Raw genomic sequence first — 23,709 nt, 5'->3', positions numbered from 1 at the left:
TGAAGTTTGGAAGTTTCAGAGAATCTCCAAACTTTGAAAACTTCCCAACATTGTTATTTGTTATTTGGGTCTTCCTCCGTCCCCTTTTTCCTTCTTGTATTTGCACACCCAAACAACTTCAGCTGAACACATGCGGTGTCCAATTATTATTACATGCTTTCTGATGTTTTTTTCATTTTAACACACATCCCCCCACCCCCCCGGGGCTCACCATGACAAAACTTCAACTATGTTTGGGTGTTGTGTTTACTCTGCTGTACAACAGTCGCTGGAACAGTGGTGCCTGGCTAAGAGGCGATTCTTGTTCTGACTGTGACTAGTCGTATGTTTTCTCTCACTAGCCCTGCAGTGAGGGAAAAGGAACTGTTTCCTCCCTCCTTGCTGGAGCATCCAAACCCCTCCAGGCCACGTAGCAAACACCCCAGTGGGAAAACAGCCCCCAGGAAGGAACCTCGCAGTGCCACCAACTCCAACAGCAACACAGTTATTCCACCAGTGACGTCACAGCAGACCAGTGTGCCAGGAACAGCTGTCGCTCTAAACCAGGTTAGTTTCTAGGGTCGTCGTGTGTGAACTGTCTAAATGAACCAACAATCATCTACCTCGTCTTTGTTTAAGTTACACTCTAAGTAACACTCTTCTGTCATTAAAACACCATTACGACTCACCACTGACTGGTTTTATGAACGGTAAAGTGTGAGAGTCAGACAGATGAAGACATAGAGGTGTAATTAATGTAGAATGAGTCAACACTCTATTTACAACTGGGTTATTTCAATGAGGGAAGCAAAATGTGAGACTGACCAGAAGTGAAAGAGGAAGATAACATTAGAATTGACTGTAGAATGTAATACAATATGCCCATTTATGTGATTCAAATTAACAGTAATCCATATTAAGTCAATAATCCATATTAATAAACAGTATTCAGAATTAACATATTTGGACAAATTGTGTACAGTCGGTGTAATTCCAAATGTTGTCCAACGTTGTTTTCCGAGGATATCTGACCTACAAGGACCCCAAGTTCAGAGGATAGTATGAGTATGGTGGCATGCAGTAGTATCTGTCAGTATGTATGTGTTATTCCCCACATTTTTGCAGCATCTAAGTATTTGGTGTCCAGTTCAAAGACTAGGATACACATAAATGCTTGATTTGCAAATGGGTTTGTTGTTATGTTGTAGCTGTGCATGGAAAACGACCAACTATTTTATGATGAAATTGGAACACACACAACATGGCTTTCACCTGCCATTGACGTCACCGTGAGTTACCACCTCGGATGTCCGTTTCAACGCACCATTCCACCACCATTGCAGTCTCAACAGATGACTGTACAGTTTTTAGTCACCAGAAAACCTGAAAAGCCCCTGGACCCCTGAACATGTACAAACTCAATATGCACTTCCACCAGGATAGAAGACGTAAAGATGAGTTGACGCTCCGCTGACAGCATGTCATGTTTGGATGTTTGGATCTGTGCTGATCCTCCTAGCATCAGTGTTTCACGATGTTAACTGTTATTTTTCAAGGAAACAAAAACAATGTCAACATGATCCAAAGCAGCAAATGTATTCTTACATCAATAACTCGCAGATGGCAACTAATCCATAAAGCATTAGCCTCATAAAACTGACGTGACCCTGACACCTCTTCAACAGAACTCCGCTTCAGTCTGCCAGACACCCAGTCTCATAGTCCAACTTTAATTCATTGCTACAGTTCAGATGATTATTTCTTGTCTTTCTTTCCTCTTCGATAATAGCAGTCTTAAAGGAAGCAATAAAACATTTGTTTGATTCATTCTACAAAAAGGCCTGATCCAAATTTAAAAATTTAAAACATCTGCTGTGAATGCTGTCACAAGGCGTCATCTGCTGGTGTTATAGAAGCAAGGCAGAAAACAGTGCACACTGAGAAATGTATACACATACAAATACGTACAGTGGTACAGTGCTGGAACTTTGTTTTGCAGCGAACAGCAGAAGAATTTTCTCTTCTGCATTTGATTCTGTTTGATTTGATTACGTCGCTCTTTCTAGTTGCTGAATATATGTAGTGGTTGTCTGTCTACTGTTATTGAACACTTTGAGACAGTTTGCTTACTCCTTATCTGCATAACCCTGCAGCAATGGCAAGAATACACAGATACAGTAATATTTCTAATAAGTTGCTAGTAAATCTGGGAACACAAGGAGTGTGACTATTCAGTGAATTAAAATGAGAATATGTGACTGAAATGTTTTGAAATAGCAAAAATAGAAAAAAACATTGTGTTTCTCTTACACATTTTCCAACCTGATGGCCACAGTGACTGTTGTAAAGGCAAAGATTTGCAGCACAGCGTTTAAAAAATGGTGGTTACCCAATGGTGGCAGATATGAACAGTTAGGAGGTATTGGTAGATTATTTCATCTCTCCTGTTTGTTTCATGTCATCATTATGTATACACAGGATAAGAGGAAACACCGAGGCCCGTGCAGCAAAATCACGCCGAAGTCTCGAGAGTTCATCGAAACAGATTCCTCCTCCTCCTCGTCAGAATGCCAGTCGGATTCGGAGGAAGCCATGAAAATCCCAGCGCTGCCACCTCTGTCATCCTGCTCTGCGATTAACACACAGACTCTGTCCAACGCACACTTGCACACGCCTCTTCTCCCATGCCTGGGCTCTGCCAGCAGTCTGGGGCCGTGCACAGGGAAGGGACTTCGTGTCAAAGACAGTAGCAGCGTAATCACTAATACTAACAGTAGCAGTAGTAATAGTAGCATCAGCAGTGGTAGTAATGGCAACAGCAGTAGCTCTAACACACTAAGCATCACCAACGTAACTGGTTCATTTGGAACCTCTGTTCCTGATCCTGGAGGGTCGGGCGCACAGTGCAAGGAACGAGAGTCCATCTCACCACCTGACAACATGAGAATAGATTTGCCTGTTTCACCCCTGAGGGAGTACCAGGAGATCCAGAGCCTATGGGTGAAAATTGACCTGAGTTTGCTCAGCAGGGTGCCTGGCCAGGGTTTGGGGGAAATATCTCAGGTTGGGATCAAAGACAGGGATGAGAGTGTGGGAAGAGACGGAGAGAGACACTCAGAGAGGGAGAGGGTGGTGGGGGGCAGAGACAGACAGAAGCAGGAGGACAGAGACTGGTCAGTGCCGAGAGAAAGACAGAAGTTGCCCAAAGGGGAAAGACAGGAAGAAGAAACTGAGCGATTAATGCAGGACAGAGAGAGGCAAGGTGACAGAGACAGATTAATAGAGAGGGAGAGGCAGGCAGATAGAGAGGAGAGAGACAGGATGACAGAGAGAAGAGAGACCATATGCCAAGGTCTCGGGGTTCTGGACAACCCCCTTGTGCAAGATAAGAGCAATCCAAGGCTACTCGGGAGGACGGAGAGAGGAGAGGGGTGGGGGGAAGCACAGGAGGCAAACAGCAGGCAACATGCTGGTCCCAACAGAGAAATACACCAGCAAGAGCAAGAGAAAACACAAGGTGTGAAGTCCAAATTTTACTTTGTGAATACTTCAGTTTCTTTCTCTTACTCTCTGACTTAAGTGTCCTCTGTATCTCTAGTCGGACCACAATGAATCGTCCATCAACAGCAATAAGAAGCTGCGACTGGACAAAGACTGTCAGCTCCTCCCACCCTGCATCTCCCCAATACACAATCACAAGGGCAGCTGCACAGAGTAAGTTCACAGTGAGCACGATGCTACCGCCGAACTGGCTGTCACGCATCAAATCTTTGAGGAAAAGTTGGAGATAAAGGTATAATGCTGATTAAAACTTCAGCATGTAGGTTATGTTCATTCCCTCAGGTGTGACAGACTGTCCCAAAAGGTCTGTCTGTACCAAACCACCAACCAGAAAGCTGTGCACACCGAAAATGAAGAAGGACATATATGTATATATGTGCTGCAATAAATAAAAAGAAGTTATTGTGGCAGTTATTTATCATTTACATTAATTATCATTTACAGTTTTCAAGCTCATGTCCATTGCTGCAAATCGTTATGTACCTCACACATATATAACTAATCATCTCAGGCAGTAGATAAAGATGATAAATTTTATTTTATATTATATACAAATTTTAGTTTCTGAATCTGTGTGAGAACATCTTGAGGGATTCATTTCTAAATAGGATGCACTTACATTCCACTGCTCCAGTCTACTCACCTCTTGGTACCTTGTTTGTACGTGCCAACCTTCATGCTTCTTCCTCCTCTGCTCATTTCTCATCCTGAAACACTTAACTCCAATGAGTGAAGCTGAGAAAGCACCGGAATAGAAATCATGTTTTAGACTTCGCCGTTCTCACAGTGTTAGAGTTGAATCAGGTCTTTCCTCCACTCATCTGACTGCTCCTGGGACACTGGTAGAAATAATTGTCACTTTAGTGGAAAAAAAGCAGCGTGCTGATGAAATCATGGAAGTACAATTCACACTGTGACACTGAAATGACATAGCATGAATTTAAGCCGTCCATGTGAATTATTAGACTCAAACTAAGCTGGCTGTCTCTGTAAATAAGCTCTTACGTGACAGGCAGAGAGAAATGTTTTTATAGATCTGAGGATCATCTCACCATATGTATGTATGAGGGATGGGTGGAGGAGAAAGAGGGGCTGACCTGTTGTTGAACCCCCGACACTGTGAGCTTCTGTCTGTGGAGTATCTGTTTATCACCCAGGAGGCTTTTTATGGGAGCTGTAACGTGGATGATGTGATCACCCATTTCTGTATATTATCACCCTGTTTTCTTTGGTGAGCTCACATCATTAGAAGATGCATGAATGATTGTAATCTAACCAGTGAAATGTGCCTTAGCTTGAGCAGTTGTGTAATTTGAATTACAGATTAGGATCTTCACACCTGGCCAAGTAACTGATGAGTCACTGCAAATACTGCAGAGGAATAGTTGGCAGATATACTGTGGTCTTTTATCTGCAACAAGGTTGTAAAATTTTATTATCCCCTTAAAAGAGCAGCGAGCGCTTCTACCAGCCTACGTGCGCATGCACACACACACACACACACACACACACCAGAAATACACATGCACATTTACATACATTATGTCCACCACACATCAGATAATCTGTGCACAAACTGGGCTCATACTTTTCCTCAGCAACTAATTAGTCTTTGTCTCTCTGCCTCTGTGTGTTGTCACTAATGTCTGGGCCTGGGGTGTCGTTCAGCAAGTTCAGCAGTTATTCTGGCTGCATCAAAGCCCCAGAGTCTCCATGGAGAGGAAACACAAAAAAAAATATTATCGGTTGTGTTGCAATAATATGAGTCATAAGAGCTGTGATATGGCCGCTCAGCGACTGATCATGTGGGGGAGAAGGAAGAAGTATGTGTGTGTGTGTGTGTGTGTGTGTGTACGTGCAAAATGATCATGTTTATGTGGATGGATATCAATTGTTCACAATTTAACAGGTGATAAATATTAATATTAATGGATAGGTTTCTGCACCTTATTTAAGAAATTATTCTTATTTATTTGTGTATTTATTTATTTATTCATTCATTCATGTATTTATTTATAAGAGATTATTGGTCAAGGAAAAAGATTTCCTCTACAGATTGGTTGACGCTTTTTATTTGTTTTAGATAAATTCACAATGTTATTATGTACCTCTAAAGTTTCATATCAAAACTCTGGAAGGGTTCATCTTGGCATGATTTTCATGATCAACCCTCCTCACTTCAACTGTGTTACTCAATGGATGGGTGGTGTTCAGTCCAAAAATTCCCAGCCAGTGTGTTGTAAGAACGTTATATAAAAACTCAAAAATAACCAGACTGTTGTGTCCTCGTGTGTGTTTAGCAGCTCTCTAAACAGGAAGCAGCCTCGACGGCATGACGAGAAGCTGCTTCCTCCGCTCCTGTCCCCGCTCTCTGACGAACCCCCTCAGAAACAAACCTGTGACGGAGGTCCCTCTCTCAGTCAGGAGGGTGGTGCCACTGTGATGGCACCTTGCTGCACCACCTCCTCCACACACAGACAAAGGAGCAAAGCACCACCACATACAAGAAATGGTGGAGTAAGTTCAACTTGGAACACATTATTTCATGCACCACCTTGCAACAGGCACCGTGATGTTAGCTTATTAGAAAGAAATGACTTCTGAGAAAAACATGAAGCTATTCAAAATCATCTGATGTACTTATCATAACTACAGTATATTCCAGCATCTTAGAGATCAGTCACAATTGGCCAACTTTATTAATGTGAATGGACATTTGTTTAAGAAATTATAAACCCAGTCTGTAATGTTTTATTTCCTTTTTCTTGTTTTAATAAGCGTGGGTCCTGGGCATGGACATTATGTCTGTGTTTACTTAACTTTTACTTTTAACATAATGTTTTATGTCTGACGTACTGAGAGCTTTGACGCATCACCTTATGTTGATATCCAATAAATGAGAAGCTGACAATAATTGTACTGCATCACAGTAATACTATGCTACTTGTTTTCTGCCGGAAGCAGCATGATGCATTATTGATTAAAAAGTGATTAAACCTGAATATTTTTCAACGGCCTCCCTTCAACAGGAAATGGATCCTCATGGCGAGAAGGCCTGTGGAGACGGTTACCATGCCAATGGACAGTCAGACTCAGGGTTATGGTCAGATGCAGTGATGGAACCTGTTGAACCTCGCAGGCCAAGACTGTCATTTAGTGACATGTACGTACAAATACAGTTTGTTGCTTCAATTGCTTTCGTGTCTGAGTTAATGTTAATGTAAAGATAATCCTGTGAAGTGTCTGCCCCTGATCCATGTTCTTATCCTCAACATCAATGTTGTCCATGAATGAAAAAACCTCTCACACTTCCACCCATTTCTGTTGTTGACAGACAAGTGCAAGTGCACATTGTAGGTGTCTTGTTTCATCTGATTTATTTTGCTGCATGAGTCTCCTCCCTAAGTAGAGATAACACAGGCGAGTTATGTAAGACATAGTGGTGAGGGTTTGTGATATTCAGCACAAAAATAATTACTGCAGATTTCTACATGGAACCTGCCAGGCTGCGTTAATTGAAACATTTGTCGAACAAAACAGGTGGAGTGTGCAGCTTTTTAGAGTTTGTGGTGAAACACTGTAAAGACTGTTGAATGAGATAATAATCAACAACAGCAAATACGTTATAACATTGGTCATTACAGGTCGTGGTTTTGGTGTTTTATTGCTATAACATGACACGTGCTGTTTTATGACGTTTCATTCAGCCAGTAGTAAAACACTGAAGCAGTAACACTTCAGCCGATTCTACGTCCTGATCTGGGATTTCCATGTCAGTGGTCAGGTCTGCATCACTGTCATCAGCTGTGCACCTTTATCTGGATACAACAGTCCACTTCCACTTTTCATATTCCACTGTCCGTAAATTGTAGTTTGGGCATTCTCTCTAAACTTGTCTTTTTTTTATACATGACTTTGGTGTGCGAAAGGTCCTTCTGTCCTGCCCTCTTTCAGGTTAATGTACTTATAAGAATTAATCAGCACACATGTACATTTACAAAAGGATTGATCAGGACTAACTGTCGTCTTAACACCCTGTTTTTGACTGAACACATTAAGAAGTGGTATATTGTATTGGAGGGCAAAATAAGTGATCCCTGGCAGAGCATAAATCTGTCTGTCCCTGGCAAAGGATCAGTGGATGATCTGAGCCAAAAGGTCTGATGGACTGGAAGAGTTGTTTCATTTGTGGGTCGTGATAGTTAAGACAGCCAAAGATACACATTTTTGTCCTTAGTCAACTCCATGTTATATCAGAGCACATAAACACAGTATTCAACCTATTTCATGTACTCTGGAACCTTAATATTTCTGCAGAATCAGTGCTCAGAGGTTTAATGAACAGTCAGGTAACATATCATAATATCATAATCAGGCAACAGGAGCTTTCATGTTGGACGCAGACTAATGCTCTCTCTCTCTCTCTCTCTCTCTCTCTCTCTGCTGCTGTCTTTCACTTTTACATTTCCTATGTTGTTTCTAGAATCCACAGTGCAGACTACTATATGCAGGAAGCCAAGAGACTGAAACACAAGGCTGATGCTTTGGTAGGTGTTTCTACATGCAATCATGTCTCTCTCTCTCTCTCTCTCTGTCACACACACACACACACACACACACACACACACACACACACACACACACACACACACACACCACACACAGGAAAGGAAACACACTGAATGAGAAGGTGTGTCCAAACTTTTGGCCTGTACTGTAGACCACTGTACTATACAATTTGTTTTATTTGTTGCACATTTGTCTCAGTGGGACTGATGATGTCTGCAAGATTATACAGTATCAAAAGAATTATCTGATCCCTCAGAACAATGAAATGAGATTTATTTAACTTGTTATTTATCTTATGTTTACACGTTGTTTCCTCAGAATTATCTGGGGATTTGCATTTCAGCAGGAGATTATTCAAAGAGAAGGCTGTTTGCCACAATGCCATGAAGATGTTTATTCTCTTTCTGTCTCTCAGTTTCTGTTTCCCTTTTGCATAATCATTTTTTCTGTCATTCTTCTCTCCTTCTTTCCTCTTCTCCATCTAGACGGATAAGTTTGGTAAAGCGGTGAACTACGCAGACGGCGCTCTTTCTTTCATTGACTGTGGAAATGCGATGGAACGAGATCCACTTGAAGCCAAATCTCCATATACAATGTACTCGGAAACTGTCGAGCTAATAAGGTATGGATGGAATGAACAGAAAGACAATCCAGTCAAATGAAGACCCAGAATAAATACCGTAGCATTTGGTTGAGATTCTGAATATTCATCTGAAAAACGTATCATTTCTGTATTTGAAAGAATCATTACAGTAAAGTTGCACACTGAGCACCGAAATAATAATTTTGGTGGCCGAGGGGAGCTGCAGCACTTCCTGTATGTTCGTATTTCATATGATAAAATATACTATCAACGCTGTTTAATAAAGATAAATCGTCATCTTAAAACATAATTATTTCCAAACCATATAAGTAACATTAATCAGTTCTAGTAAAATAATACATATTCGTATGAATGTGTTAATAAGAGAAAATGTACAGCGGAGATCTCCAACAATGCCATTGTGATATTTAATGGATTCATCCCATCCCAGCATTTCTTTCTTTTCTCTTACTTGATCCCTTCAACAGCTTTTGTTGAAATGTGGGCGGATCGCTGATCTATCTGATTGTGTTTGCCTGTTTAGGTTTGATAGCTGCAGGGTCGCTAATGAGTGCAGATTATTGGCAATGTGTTTCAGGAATACTACTGTCCTTCCTGAGCTGCCATAGTACGTGAGTCTCTCCTTTAAAGACAACTTTGAAAGACAATAACAAACAACTACAGCTCGTGAAAGCAGACAGGAGGACCAATGAAGGACTAATGTTCGGAGCTGCACTCATCCATCCCGCTAAACCACCATGAGAAGAAAGCTGAATGTTTACCAGCTGCTGGTCTGCTGATCCGATGGTCCCCTGTGGTGGGGTGGAGGAGGAAGGACAAGAATTTTCTTACACAGATCAATAAAGTAAAAACGTGTAATTCCTTCCTCTCGTTTCTCCTCTCACTGGTGAATTTCATTTTCACTGATTAACCAGCACGCTAAGCAGTCAGACAGTGCAGATTATGTCACTGAGGGTGTGAGGCAGCAGCTGTCCCCTACAGCACCTTCTGAAATACCTAATCAATGACCAGCAGAGAAATGCATCCTTCCTTACTGAAGTTCATTTCATCATCAACTATCTCATCAATCAATTTCAATCAGTCCGTCTATTCAGACACAGCAGCATCCAGAACAATGTGAGAAGTGAACTGTTAAATAAACAGTCTGTTGACTGCGTGATGGGCGTCTGTGCTCTTCAGGTACGCCATGAGGTTGAAGAACTTCACCAGCCATTCAGCCACCGTCACTGAGAAGAAACTGGCAGTGCTCTGGTATGATTTGTTTTCTTTTTATACCTACAAAATATGTGTTCCTGTCCATCTGTTTGGGGGCCTCAAGTTCTTCAAGCAACTTGCACAGCCGCTGGGGAATCACTGGAGTCAGCCCCATGAGGACATGAACAGCCCTCTGGTACCGAGGCTTCAGGTCCTGCTTCCTTCGAAGGCTGCAGACTACGAACGGGCCAATTCTGTCACCGAGATCAGGAATCAAATCTGTCGTGCATCCTTTGTTTATCAGAATCAGAATACATTTTTAATTTCTGAAAAAAATAGTTATCTTTCTGATGCACTAACCAAACATAGACATATAAATAAAGTTGTGTCGAACAATGACAAATTAAGATGAACTAAGATTAATTTTTCAGTGATTTTTCAGTGAATATGAAACTTTCCTTTGCTTTCATTGAAGTTTATAGTTAATTTGATTTTAGTACTGAAGGGTTTTTCAGTTCCAAAAAGATGGACTGTGGTAGCTCCAGACGGAAAAAGTGAGATACAAACATACAAGTGAGGACGCAAAAAACACAGTCTCATCTTGTTTCCTCCAATTTCTTCAGTGAAATAACTGTGAAAATTGATTTTATAACCGTCGCTCACCATTTGCTCCATCAACTTTCTTTGTTTTTCTTTCTTACCATGAGTTTGTGAATGTACTTTAATTAACATAATGGTAGGACTGATTTCCCACATTCCTCAGTGAAGTTCAAACACGTCCTTGTGGGCTGGTGTGGCGTGCTTGACGCTCCAGCACATTTTGTGTGGATGACATGAAACTAATACTGAGGTTGGAGCTTTAAAGAGAGTTTGCACTGAGAATTCATCTGCCTTTTTATGGTTTTGTTTCCATAGTAACCGCTGTCTGTCCCTGCTGTATCTGCGGATGTTCCATCTGAAAAAAGACCACGCTGTCAAGTACTCGCGCTCGCTCATGGAATATTTCAAGGTAAAACACACACATTGCACACACACGCACACACACTTGGACAGCAGCTTTACTCCCTTCTTTAATTTTCTGGAAACCACGCAAAGCCAATTACAATCCCTCAAATACATTTCATATTCATTTTCATGGTGCCTGTGCATTAATTTTGCATGACGTTATTAAAATTCACTCGCTTTCGTTGATATTTTTGTATTAATTAGCTCCATCAATCATGACAGTGGATTGTAAGGGTTTAATGTGCTTGTTTTGATTAATTATGTTTAGTTTAATTAATTACTGAGGATGTCATTATCACAGTGCAGCATTGATGGAATTGGATCTCTGGGAGGCAGCTGACTGTGTGTGGAGAGTGTGTGTTAGCACTGAGAGAGCAGTAGTTCACTGTTGAAGAGACAGTTGAAGAAACATTTTTACCTGTGCTGTGAAAATAGACCTACAGACGTTTCATTTTATGAAAAGATTATATATATATATATATATATATTTTTTTTTTTATTTTATTTTTTTATTTTTTTTAATGGTAAATAATATACAATATATCTGAAGAAGTCAATAAATATATGTATGTGTATCTCATGTTTCCTGCTATAAACAGACACTGCATGCAGGTGTGAATAACCATTATTTACATGTTATTGTTTTATTAAAACCATCAGGTAGAATGTGAACTTTGTATGTTAAATATTCAGTTCAATTCCTATTTACTTCACAATTCACACATCGCAATGCCACAATCTACAGTACAACACCCTCTGTTCTGAGAGGAGTTTTTAAAAAATGTGGGTGAAAAACTGCTCCAAAATAGTTTTTACAAGGGACAATTAGTATAATTTATAGTTAACTTCTGTTTTTAAATTTATTTTAGTCTCTACAGTCAAGTAGACCATATAGTGTTTGTATCACCACCTAATCTCTAGAGGGATCTTTAGCATTAAACACACTTTAACTTTCACCTATCTGTCCGGATGTAATCGAGAAAATGTTGCGGGCATGTTTTGAGAAATGTCTCTCTTTGTGCATAGAATTCTGCCAAGAGTTCCCATCAAGCACCGTCTCCCTGGAGGATCAATGGGAAGTGAGTCCACACACATATACACACGCTTGCAGCACCACCCGCACTCCCTCATCCACATTGATAATTGAGAATTTGTAATTCACTCCAGCTCTGCTACAAATTTACTATGCAACCTCCTGCTCAAACAAACCCCTCAGGAAGTGACTGTGTGTGTGTGTGTGTGTGTGTGTGTGTGTGTGTGTGTGAGAAACAGTAATGATAGATGGAGAGAAAGAGGCGTGGAGGAGCTGAGGTTGTGAAGCCTAATGAGTTTGGACAGCTCTGATGCTGCCAAACAGCAGGAGGTGTGTTTACGTACAACGCAGGTCAGGGCACAAGTCGCTGGGTCAGCGAGGGTCAAGGACACACAACAGACACTGGATCGCTCTGAGAGCTGTGCAGCCTTGTGCACCAGACAGTTAGTATGACTAAAGTTCTCACCCAGTGACACCAGAAATGCAACCCTTTTAACACATTTTATTTTCTGAACATCTGAATCATAACTCCTGCTGTTGTTCTCTGTGAACTCAAAGCCACAACTGCCATTATTAATGGATAACTTTATTTCATTTATTTATTGTCAGATGTGATTCACTGACTTTACCCCAGGAAAAAAAGCCTGAGCATTAGTTCACTCTGTCACACACGTCTGAGTTTATGTTAAAGCTGCAAATAAATAAATGTGTATAAACTACAAGTTGGTTCCATTTCATTCAGTACAGTCTAGAGTTTGACATCTCATTGTTTTTCTGTGATTACTTTCCTATTGCTTTCTTTGCAGCACCAAACACAACAAATGTACAACAACAAACCATTAAAGAACAAAATAAGAAGTATATTTTTCTAAGCAGGTAAAAAGAAATCGATGCCTAAAGCTAACAATATATCACAAAATATTTGTAATTTAACTGCATCCAATATAATCCAATATCATCCACTACTCAGATCAACAGCATCGATGTATCAGTTGCAAACAACACCTTTTTTTTTTCTTTTGTGTTTTGATTGCTTCTGAATAATAGTTTGGCATTTGACACCGTTACACTGTGACATATGACACCGTATTACAGTCAAGTAACTGGATAATGCATTATTCACACTATATGATATAATTTTTTTAAGTACACGCTATTGTAGTATAGCATAATGACACATGTATCAAATTTGAATTGAAACGAGTAACAAGATGCAAAAGTTGTGTCATTTTTGTTTTTTCTATATTATTATGTGGCGTTTTCGCCTGCATGTCACTTTGGTCGACTGTCTTTTTAAAGTGCTATTGATGAGGGAAGCTATCGGCCTGTCATGACTTGACATACTCATGGGTCGCAAGACCTGTCTGTCAGCACTGTTGGTCGTTGTCTTTTCTGTTATTTTGGTTGAACCTTTGAGGCCTCCTGGAACTTTTTTTGTCAGAGCCTTTTCATTGTCCATGACTTTGTGTCATCTCATTGTGAGTTGTATCGTGTGTCTGTGTCATGTTTGGTAGCAATTACTTTTTTGATGACACTTAGTAATTTGTTATGGACGCGTCAGAATGAAACTGGGGTTGCTTTGTTGTGTGTTGTTTAGTAGTGAGTGCACTAACATGTGGATGCAATCTGCATTTGGTTGCATTAGCCTTGTCGGTGAAGAATGTGCAGTTGTGTGTATCCTGGGCCTGATTTACACAAGGTGTGTGTGTGTGTGTGTGTGTGTGTGTGTGTTGTGTGTGTGTGTGTGTGTGTGTGTGTGTGTGTGCGTGTGCGTGTGTGTGTGTGTGTAAAATGTGATCAAACATGCAAAACATGTGCACGGTGAGCATACTAAAATGGCACACAGAGGTTTGCACCTTTGAACTCTGCAAGAAAGTGCATGGTCAATGAAATGGTGCATACTATATTTAACATTTAGGGTCTAACTTATCAGCTACCTATCCACTGTAATGAATACTTCCATCTGATATCTACAAGTTAACATTAATACCACAAACAAATATATGCACACCGTAATATCAGAATGTTGAAAAGGGCGAGTAACTGGACCAAGTCAAGTTTTAGGTAAATGTAATCTAAAATAGCGTTCACACCACATCCATTTCTGTCTCGAGTGTATTTCAGCAGAACAGTGATATTCAGTTTACCTGCTACGGTTGGATCTGTCAGTAGTTTTGTAGAATTCGGATCCCTACTGTGAATGTATGTGTGTCTGTGTTTGGGTCCCTTTGACCCTTTTCTCTCTGAGAAAACCTTCAGCCAGCATGACACAGCACTGACAGGCTCTTGTTTTCGATATGTTTTTAACCCTCTTTGCTTCTTATTGTTCTAAGCAATGATGACAGCGTGACTGTGAATGTAACAGCAGAAATCTCCAGCCTTGTGTCTCTTGTGCAACCTCAGAGCAGTCCCCCCACCTTCTCCACCCACTACCTCAATGAATCTATCACAGTGTTTATATGCTACATTAGCCCACCCTGTTGGAGAAGATTGGTGTTACTTTAATACCTCCCACAAGCACGGGCTGGCTTCAGAAGGCAGGTCACTGTCCACAGTAAAGCTGAGGACGCACTACACAACTGTCACTGTCGTTACTGTTACCTCTGTTGTTCGTTGCCAGTGGTTAGCACTGACACTTTGCAAGAAGGTCCCAGGTTTGATTCCTGGCCTGGAATATTTCTGTGTGGAGTTTGTATGCTCTCCCTGTGTCGAAATGGGTTCTCTCCAGGTTCTCCGGCTTACTCCCACCTCCACCTGGTCACTCTACATTATGTGTATATGTGAATGTGAGTGTGAATGGCTCTAGCACAACAGCGATTCATAAGTGGAGCAAACGAAAGATGATGAATTAATGAATAAATATTCCTGCTAATTTCAATCATCTTCTGATGCCTTGTCCCTCCTCGTCTTTTTCATTGGCTGTTGGCAAAATGTGTTTGCAGTTCGGTCAGTAAGCAGTACACACATTGTAGGTTCAAACATGTTTGACTGACCATCACCGCTCTGTGAATAGCAGGTAAATAGGGAAAAAAAACTTGACGTGTGTCCCCAACGTCAGTGATGTCATTGGCAGCTCATATATATAAATAAGAGCAGGTTCAGTCTCTTCATGCAGACTAAAAGCATTGAGAAAGATGTCCAATCATTTCAACTCCTCCAGCACAGTCAGTTCCTGTTCTACTCTTAAGGTCTTAATGGGACTCAATGCCTTGTTTTTGTTTTCCAGAATCAATGGGACCCCGTCCCCTCTGTCACTCAGCCCCTCCCCAGCCAGCAGTGGAGGTGGTGGGGGTGCTGGGGCTGGATCTGGAGGTACTCCAGGCTCCTCCAGCAGCGTGGCTATTCCCAACGGATTCACCACATGGCGGCCAGTCACGTCAACATCACCAACAACATCCTGCGGAGCTATGAACACTGGGAGACAGCGGACAGACTGGCCGCTGATAGTCTGGGTAGGACTTTTAGATCAGTATGTGCATTCTCAGCCTGATGCTACAGTGGTGCTCATAAAGTAAACAGACACCCCATCTGAGATGTCATCAACAATGTAAATGTTAAATTGATTAAAAAAAAGACATGAAGCAACGAGATCAATATTCATCAAGGTATCAAGTTTAGAAAAGAAGAAGTATCAGTTGACAGTTTCTGTCAAGATGCAGACATTGATTAATCTTTATTAAATGATGTTTTTCATACTTCTCAGATATAATTTTGCAACGTTCTATAAATCATTGCTCTTGTCTTGGTGTGAATGAATGAGTCTCTTCATGCAGTAGCAGCATGAGAGAAGCACCTGAACTGTAGCTGTGTGTTTCCGCTCAGTCGACGCAGCAGCAGATGTACAGTAACTCTGTTCTATCTCTCCCTCGCCCTCCTGTAGATTTCTTCCAGGAGCTGGACTCGGTGATGGAGCCGTTGAGTCAGCAGAGCAGCATGACTGAGCTGGTCCAATACATCAGGCAGGGACTGCACTGGCTCCGTATCGAGGCTCACATGCTGTAGGGACCAGAGACAGCTAAAAAACTGGGTCTGGGAGCTAGAACTGCAACAACGAAGTGAGATGAGACTCAGAAGGCTTCAGTTCCTACACATGACCCAACAGCACACGCAATTAAACAAGACAGACTAGGTGGACTGCAGAAATCCTGATGCAATTACGGACAGGTACAGGAACATCATTTGGGTATTTTCACAGTGCAAATTGAAGTATTAAAACAAGGACAAACAGCTAAAGAGAAAAGGTACTACAGTAGGTGTTTTCAGTGAGACCAAAAGGTACAGTATTTGAGAGGCTGATGTTATTAAGGAGACTGAAGGCAGGAAAGAAGCTCAACAATGGCTCAGAGGCGCTGCAACAGTTGCCAAGAAATGTGTCTGTGATTGGTATTAGAATTAAAGGTGCACACTAATATTGATCCAAGTGCAAAAGTAGAGGTCCAGTTCATTAGATCAGGGCCACACTGGTAAATGAAAGAGGCTGAGCTACAACCACTGAAAGTGAATTAATGGAAGCGGCTTTCCGTTCAGGTCATCTTCAATTCGAAGTAGCGAATCCCTACACAGAAAGTCTGACAATCAGACTTCGACTAAAGATGGCTGAAATGTGGCAGTTTAATGTGTTACACATTTATTGTGCGAGGTTAATGAAACTTGTTGAGTTTCTTGAGAGTGTTTTGCATCATCAGAGGAGGTGCTCATTATTTCCATTAAAGATGCAAATACAAGAACATCTTCACTGCACACTGACTTCAATGAATGTCAAAGTCACATATCGTGATGCTGTGGTTGGTCTTCTTTCATTTCACAAACTGCATCAAACTTTGTGAAAAATGAATGTTGTGAAATGAAAGAAGAGAAAAATTTTGCTTGTTGAATTTGAACAAGATCTGGGTTTACAGCCTGTTCAGAACAGCCAAAACGTCCTGTGCACTAAACCTCCATATATGGAGCCTAACACCAGTCCTTCTAACATCAGAGGAGAGATTTGTCAACACCCCAGATGGACGCGCTGGCTGGGAGACTACTAGTGAACAGGGATGTCACATGCCAGAATTCTGAAAACATGACAGAAGCAGTTCTTCTTTGGCACCAGGAGTACAGAAGTTACCACTGTAGTTCTGGTCAAGAATACATGTGGAATGATTGAAGAAAGTGGAGTCCAGTGTTTTCATTACACATTAAGAGGAAAAATCATGTGAAGGGTTAAGACTATCCACCGTGTGTCTTCACACCAGAGAAAGTGTCTCTGTTCATCTACAAGACATAAACAATGGTTTTAATTAGCAGCATAAATGACAGCGATGACACCTTGCTTTGTTGGAACCAGTGATTTGAAAGATTTTAAGATTCAAAAACCTATGGCACAGACCGGAGCTTATATGTTAGTTGTATGAGCAATGTGTTCGGAGCTTTTCCAGCAGTCAGAGAACCAGAAATGGCAGAAATTGTAAAGATACAAATTGGCCTCCATTTGCTTCTTGACTCTGTGAACTGCTCTGATTATTCAAGCTCATTGCCAACATGCATTCGATGAAAACATTTTCCATTTTTAACTCATATTTGTAAATATTTGACCACAGAATAAATAAGCCTTCATCAGTGAAGAGTTTTGACGCAGATGTCACACTGGTGTCTTCAGGTTCAGCACTCTCCAACTATACTATATTTTTTGGGTCGTGATTGGCATTTCCACATCAGGAACTCTTGGGTTGATCCTCATCCTGTCAAGTAGCTTGGCGGGTCAGTGTTTAAACAGAAGTTTTAAGATGTGGATGAAAACCTTGATGTTAAGATGTTTTCAAGAGGAAGCGTGAGGTTGCAGTCCAGGGAGTTAATTTCCGTCCGTCGCTTCCTACGATCAAGGAAAGCTTTTGTCTCATTCTCAACTCTTACATTAGTTGAACCTTTGGGCGATTCACTCAGTTCTAGTTCCCATAGTAACCCACCCACGAAAATGTCAAACACTTACGGAGGAAACTGCAAGACTCTCTCAGATTTGCCTCTAATTAAGCCCCCACCCACATGCAGACCATGTAAACAGGGGTGAATGTCTCACATTGGCTTTTCTGGCCTCATGTGAAAATCTGTGCAACTCTTAATTAGATCAAAGTCACCTGGGGGGTCATCTTGTAGTGGTTTTAATACAGTTGTTGTGTGGTGTTGTTTTGTGTATATGTGTACAGCTGATTGTCAAGTCTATCTAAATCATTACCTGACTGGTAATTACCTGACAATAACAATGTTTGTGTTCCGCAATATAGACTGTGGACTCCTAAAACAGTGTTGTTTTTGTTGTTGTTTTGTGCCAATTCAGAGCGAATGAATGATTGAATGATGAGATAAGAACATACGCTTCTAAATACTGTGTGTGTGTGTGTGTGTGTGTGTGTGTGTGTGTGTGTCATGCATGGGCTACAGCTGCATTGTGCCAAACACAATCTGACTTTTGATGCTTTATTGCACATGAATATTTTCTGTGCTAAAAGTTTCATGGGATCTGTGATTGCAGCTCATCAAGTGTGAATTTTTAAGTTTTGGATCATATGACCATCATTGAACGTATATGGAAGATAATGCAAATGTGAAGATTGAATTTTACTTTGACATAAGATAAAAAGAAAAACATAAGGAAAAAAAAAAAAACGTAAGTGCCTCTATTCATGCCCAGTGGGAATTGCTCTATTTATTTAAGAACAAAGAATGACTCTAAATGATTTTCCATACCATATTGGTATAAATATGAGGTTGTTTTTCGTAATATCAAATGTGTCCGTGATCTTTTTTCTAGTGTTTATGATGACACCAGGGTTTGGCTTTAAAACAATGTGTTGTTTAAAGTATCAAATTTGCATCAGTAGCTGTTCTTTTCGATGATTTGCGTGTGTTGTCTGATATTTTAAAAAACGCCATATCCATCGCATGCAATAAATGACGGAGCTTCAGACAAACTATTGTGTCCATTTTGAAAAAGAAAAAAAAAACACAAAAACCCCTCAATGTATTTCTTGTCACATCATTTGCAACACAAATGTCCCATGTTACCTGAAAAATATAAAATGTGTTTGGAAATACAGCAACAACAACAATAAGTAACAACCTTAACGTATTCATTTAGCGTTTTTAAAATACTAGTTTCCTTTGTTGCTAATGGAAGACATGAAAGATGGTCCCAACTTTATATGTCTGTGTGTTAAATATGAGACCCTAGCGGGCCTTTTAGCTTAGCTTAGCAGAAATCAAATACCTGGTAAAACGAGGTAAGTTGCTAACATTGCTGATATAGTCTCTATCCATAGGAAAACAACTTCACTCCATAGAGACTTCACTACAATGTATTTTTCATATTAAATCAACCAGTTAATTGAAATTAAAACAGGCTGACGTGGTCTCTTCTGAAAAGGTCCCATTGCTTTAAAGGAAGCAAACATGGGTGTCGTCAAAACATTTCCTTTATACACTGCGAATAAAAAGGTCAAACCATAAGTTGAATGAAGTGATAAATTGTGATTTTAGTTATATTTGGGCATTGACTGCAGTGACATCAGCCTGTTTAACTAATAAGAGCGAACTGCGGTGCTGGTAGATGTCAGAGCTGTAAGAAAGTCAAACTAATTATTTCCCTACACAGATGTTGGAAGTTTGCGACCATGAATTCCATATACGACCCCGCCCTTCCCCATCCAAAAAAACACAAAGATCCAGATCGCCCCCCTGGTGGCTGGTTGACATACACATCATTAATGCTGCCTCCTCCAGGTTATCAGATGGGCCAAAAGTAAACTGAAAGTAGATGTCAGAAAACATTCTAACTGTAATTTATGCCATTTTATGTGGTTGCACACTAATTGACAGCTTTTGCAGTCAATTAATGCCTCTTCATTTCCTGATTTCTACTGCACAGACGATATGTCAGCTGTATATTAACTGTTATATTTTGATTTCATTCTCAGAGAGACAAAACAGTTTTTGATTGCTACATGTGTATCACACAGACATGACAGTTGTACGGCCATTTCCCAAAATGCAAATGTATTTCTTTGAAATGCACTAATCTGAAAGCCTAAACATGTACCAGTGATTGTTTTTTGGACAACAACCCACTTACGGTATATCTAAATGCCTTAAAATATGTTTTTAGATTAATGAAACCAAATTAGTTTTTGAGTGCCACTATAAGCCAATGAAATACAGCCAACAAACAAAAGTTACTGTGTGAACGACCTCGGCCTTAGATGTCAGTGGTTGATCCACAGTGTTGCTCAGTCCGATTCAGTGATGTTCAATGTTGTTTTGTTTAGTTGTGAAACAGTATCATTACAATATGATTAATGTTCGCTTCATCTATTGTTATTCTCTGGATCATATGTAGCGGTAATTTATCCCTATACTGGTTTTAGAATGTCAAAATGACATCATGGGGGTCATTGTTGTTATCCTATGATGATTTAAAATCATCATAGGATAATAGGATAATGATAGGATAATGATAGGTAAATCATCCATGCAACAGTTTGACTGTATGATTTATTATTATATGTTAGTCCTAAAACAGGTTGGACATTGTCTCAGCCGGATACATGGCCTATATTTATTGATTGCTATTTATTAAGTATTACTTCACTTCCTGACACATCCTCACTGAGGTCAGCGTCAAATGCTGCAATGATGTTCATAGTTTTGTTTGTTGTGTTAATTTCCACAAAATTCCAAACCTACATTGACATTGGTATGAAATTGCAAACTGTGTCATACAAATTGTTATTTTGTTGTTTTGTTGTCATCTGCTGAGAGAGCTGCTTCTTTCTTTCATTTGTAGTTCACTGCCCTCAGAAGTCCCATCAGTTATACAACAATATCCCAAAGTCTTATGGTCTAGGTTAGCCTAGGTTAGGTTAAAACATTGGATCATCATGTAACAGGGTTCAGTAATTTTAGTTTAAACAGGCAGTGAAGTCAAAATGTAGTTCAGATGTCACTGAAAAGCAGAATATGCATGATTCTTCATGATGTGCAGTATGTCCTTTACACAGTCACATGGGATCATGTTGTAGGTGCATGTCCCTTTCATTATTATGCAGTAGGACAGTTCAGTCATCTTTTTACATATGGTTAGACGAGAATATGTATGCAAGTCTCATATCTGTGTACTAGGACATGAGCTGCAGGGTAAGAAACACTACGATCAGTAGTAGTATTACAAGGGAAAGTGTAGCAGCACAAGAGGGTTGAACTGAACTGCAAATCAATTTAAGAATTTGATTAAAGGAACGAAAAATGAATGCTCGGCGATGACAGTGATAACTTCCCATCTCTTTGCAGTTTGGGAAAGAACAGAATGTGATCTTGAACTGTCTTTGTTAAACAGCACTTTGTAAAGTAGATGATTTACAGCGCACTTAATGTATGACCATAATGTATTAATAACCATGACATCACTTTTAAAAAGCTATTCAGACAGCTTATAACCTTATAACCTAATCATTTTAATAAACACAAAGTCTGATTGTAATTTCATCTAGTTAGGAAGTAATAATCCATCGAAAGCACATTAATCGTTTGTCAGTTTGTTTTACTTTTACCATATTCTCATACAACCCGTTGAGCTCTCCTACAAATTGAAATGCATTTTGTACCAAACCACCAATCAGAGGAAGAGGAATGTCTGTTTATTTGAAAGTTGTCAGTTGCTCAGGCAGTCATGTGAGCTGTTCATCCGAAAAGTGTTGCCATGGTAACATAGACTTGAGATCATGTCTGTGGATTCTCTGCACGTGCACGGCAGCCCATTCTGTGGCACATGGAGGGGCTTCAAAGGCAATTTTTAAACTCTTTCAGAGGTGCGATTTGCATCCCTCCTCCCAGATCCTGTCTCCTGCCCTGAAAATTATAAATTGCCTCAGTTTCAACTTCTCAACTCTGAAATCACAAATCCTAACAGGTGTGTGTCACTGTTTTGTCAAATAAAAGAACCATTGATTGGAGACTGGTGGTTGAGTTAGCAATCATAAAACAAGACAAACAAACCAGAAATTCTCATGATTTGTGTTGGTGATAAAACACACTCACGTCAAAAGCATCTTTTAATGGTTTGACCACAGTGAAGTTCACATACACTGGAGGTTGGGAGATAGGCGGAACACTGTGCCTGAGATTCAGCCTAACAAATCTCTGTTGTGACGTTCCATTAACGGCTAAACGCGATTTACATCAAACTACATGGATTGCATTGTATTATTCAATGTGTTGCACAAACTTTGTTTTTTTTCTGTTGCTATCAGTGCTATCTTTTTGCCTTTGTATTGTTCTTTTATATTGAAGTTGTTCTGTGTGATGATCAGAGATGTAATGCATCCACTGTTTTTAAATAGTTCATGTGTGGTTTAATGTATGAATTAAAATGTTTGAATCAGTCCTCTTTCTTGTCGCATACTTGTATTTCTATAAATTCTATTTCTATTATGAAAGTACCACACACACTCATTATATTGCATCAAAGCCAGTATAATTCTAATTTTGTTGATAAATCAAATAACTTTACGTGTGCAACCAACAGAAAATTTGTATCTTTAGCTGCCCTTTTGCTCAACCATATGGAGCATTTCAATATTTTTGCATTGTTTTTAGCTATGGATCATGAATTCACAACATGCAGAAGTTACAATAATAGCCTTTATTTTCTTATCCTCTTTCTATATTTTATTTTACTTTAGAATGGAGTCTGTGCCTGTGTGTGTGACAGCTTAGATTTCCAGGTTTAATTGTCATAGCATCACACACAGACACAAACCCCATGAGTACACATACATACTGCAGCAATAAGTGGCCATTATCCATAATGGTAAATCTGACATGTGGATTGAAACAAACACACACACACTGTGCTGCTGTGCGTTAGTCAGTGCTATAATATCACGATGAGAGGTGATGACTCTCCACTCTACATCCTCTCAACAGCTCAAACATACCAGCTTTATTCTTGGTGACATTTCAAACTGAAACAACTGAATGTTTCCCCTTCTTTCGTAGCAGCGTGAGGACTTCCCTTCTGCAGGACACCAGCATGGAGCCGGAGGCCTGACACTCGCTGAAAACCTTAAAGAGATCCTCAGCAAAGATGTCCCAATACGCCTTGCAGAACTCAACCGTGAGGCCATCGATTCCTGGGGCCCCCCGTCCTGCATGCCCTGCAGGGTGGCCTGTAGCTCTTACCATGTAGTGTTACATGGTCACACCTAGACTACAAAAACGCCCCAAGATAAATGAGAGCCTTCGTCAAGAGTGGCAGTATGCACTTTCTGGTAAAAAGCTTTTGTTTTTGGTAAAATACATTACATCATAAAAGCAGGAAGTGATCAGCAAAGACAGCAGGCAGTATATCGCAATGCTTAAATGTATTGAAACATGTTTGAAAAAAAAAATACCATCTAACCTGGCTGAGGAGACCCTGCTCTCTCTCTGAATTGGGACCAGGTGGACTGCCAACGGCCTAGGTGCATCCTCCATTCATTCCTACACTGTGTGTGTTTCTTATAGAAAGAGTACGTCTGTTTTTTTACATTTTAGCTGTGCTCTTTTTTTGCATATCTGGCACTGTTGACGTTTAAAACCCTCACTTCAGAGACATCCACGTTGGGTGAGATAGTAAAGGCAAATGCGAGAACTGAATGAATTAAATGAAGCACGTCTCATCGTTACTGATTTGTTTCTTTGCCTTCAGTACCAGTGTTTTGATGCAAAAAAATTTCCTGTGGGGCCAGACTTTTCC

The 23,709-nt window shown here is 40.2% G+C and overlaps 1 protein-coding gene across 1 annotated transcript in view; it reads left to right on the top strand.

Annotated features, from left to right (window-relative positions):
- The window catches only part of LOC144741188 (AF4/FMR2 family member 2-like), a gene marked incomplete at its 5' end in the record, with an annotated part of 41,124 nt that extends 25,177 nt beyond the window's left edge, over window positions 1-15,947 (top strand). The window contains 14 exon segments of the mRNA XM_078623801.1: window positions 342-483; window positions 2,458-3,042; window positions 3,365-3,496; window positions 3,578-3,693; window positions 5,841-6,057; window positions 6,570-6,703; window positions 8,024-8,087; window positions 8,595-8,731; window positions 9,893-9,964; window positions 10,823-10,916; window positions 11,939-11,991; window positions 15,172-15,290; window positions 15,293-15,397; window positions 15,826-15,947. Of these exon segments, the coding sequence (XP_078479927.1) occupies window positions 342-483; window positions 2,458-3,042; window positions 3,365-3,496; window positions 3,578-3,693; window positions 5,841-6,057; window positions 6,570-6,703; window positions 8,024-8,087; window positions 8,595-8,731; window positions 9,893-9,964; window positions 10,823-10,916; window positions 11,939-11,991; window positions 15,172-15,290; window positions 15,293-15,397; window positions 15,826-15,947 (2,092 nt within the window).
- Between the last annotated feature and the right edge of the window lie 7,762 nt (window positions 15,948-23,709).

The sequence above is a fragment of the Lampetra planeri genome, unplaced genomic scaffold, assembly GCF_965212315.1.
Source record: "Lampetra planeri unplaced genomic scaffold, kcLamPlan1.2.h2 scaffold_458, whole genome shotgun sequence".
Classification (NCBI taxonomy): domain Eukaryota; kingdom Metazoa; phylum Chordata; class Hyperoartia; order Petromyzontiformes; family Petromyzontidae; genus Lampetra; species Lampetra planeri.
Note: the sequence above shows the minus strand (reverse complement) of the source record. Positions and strands in the feature narration are given on the sequence as shown.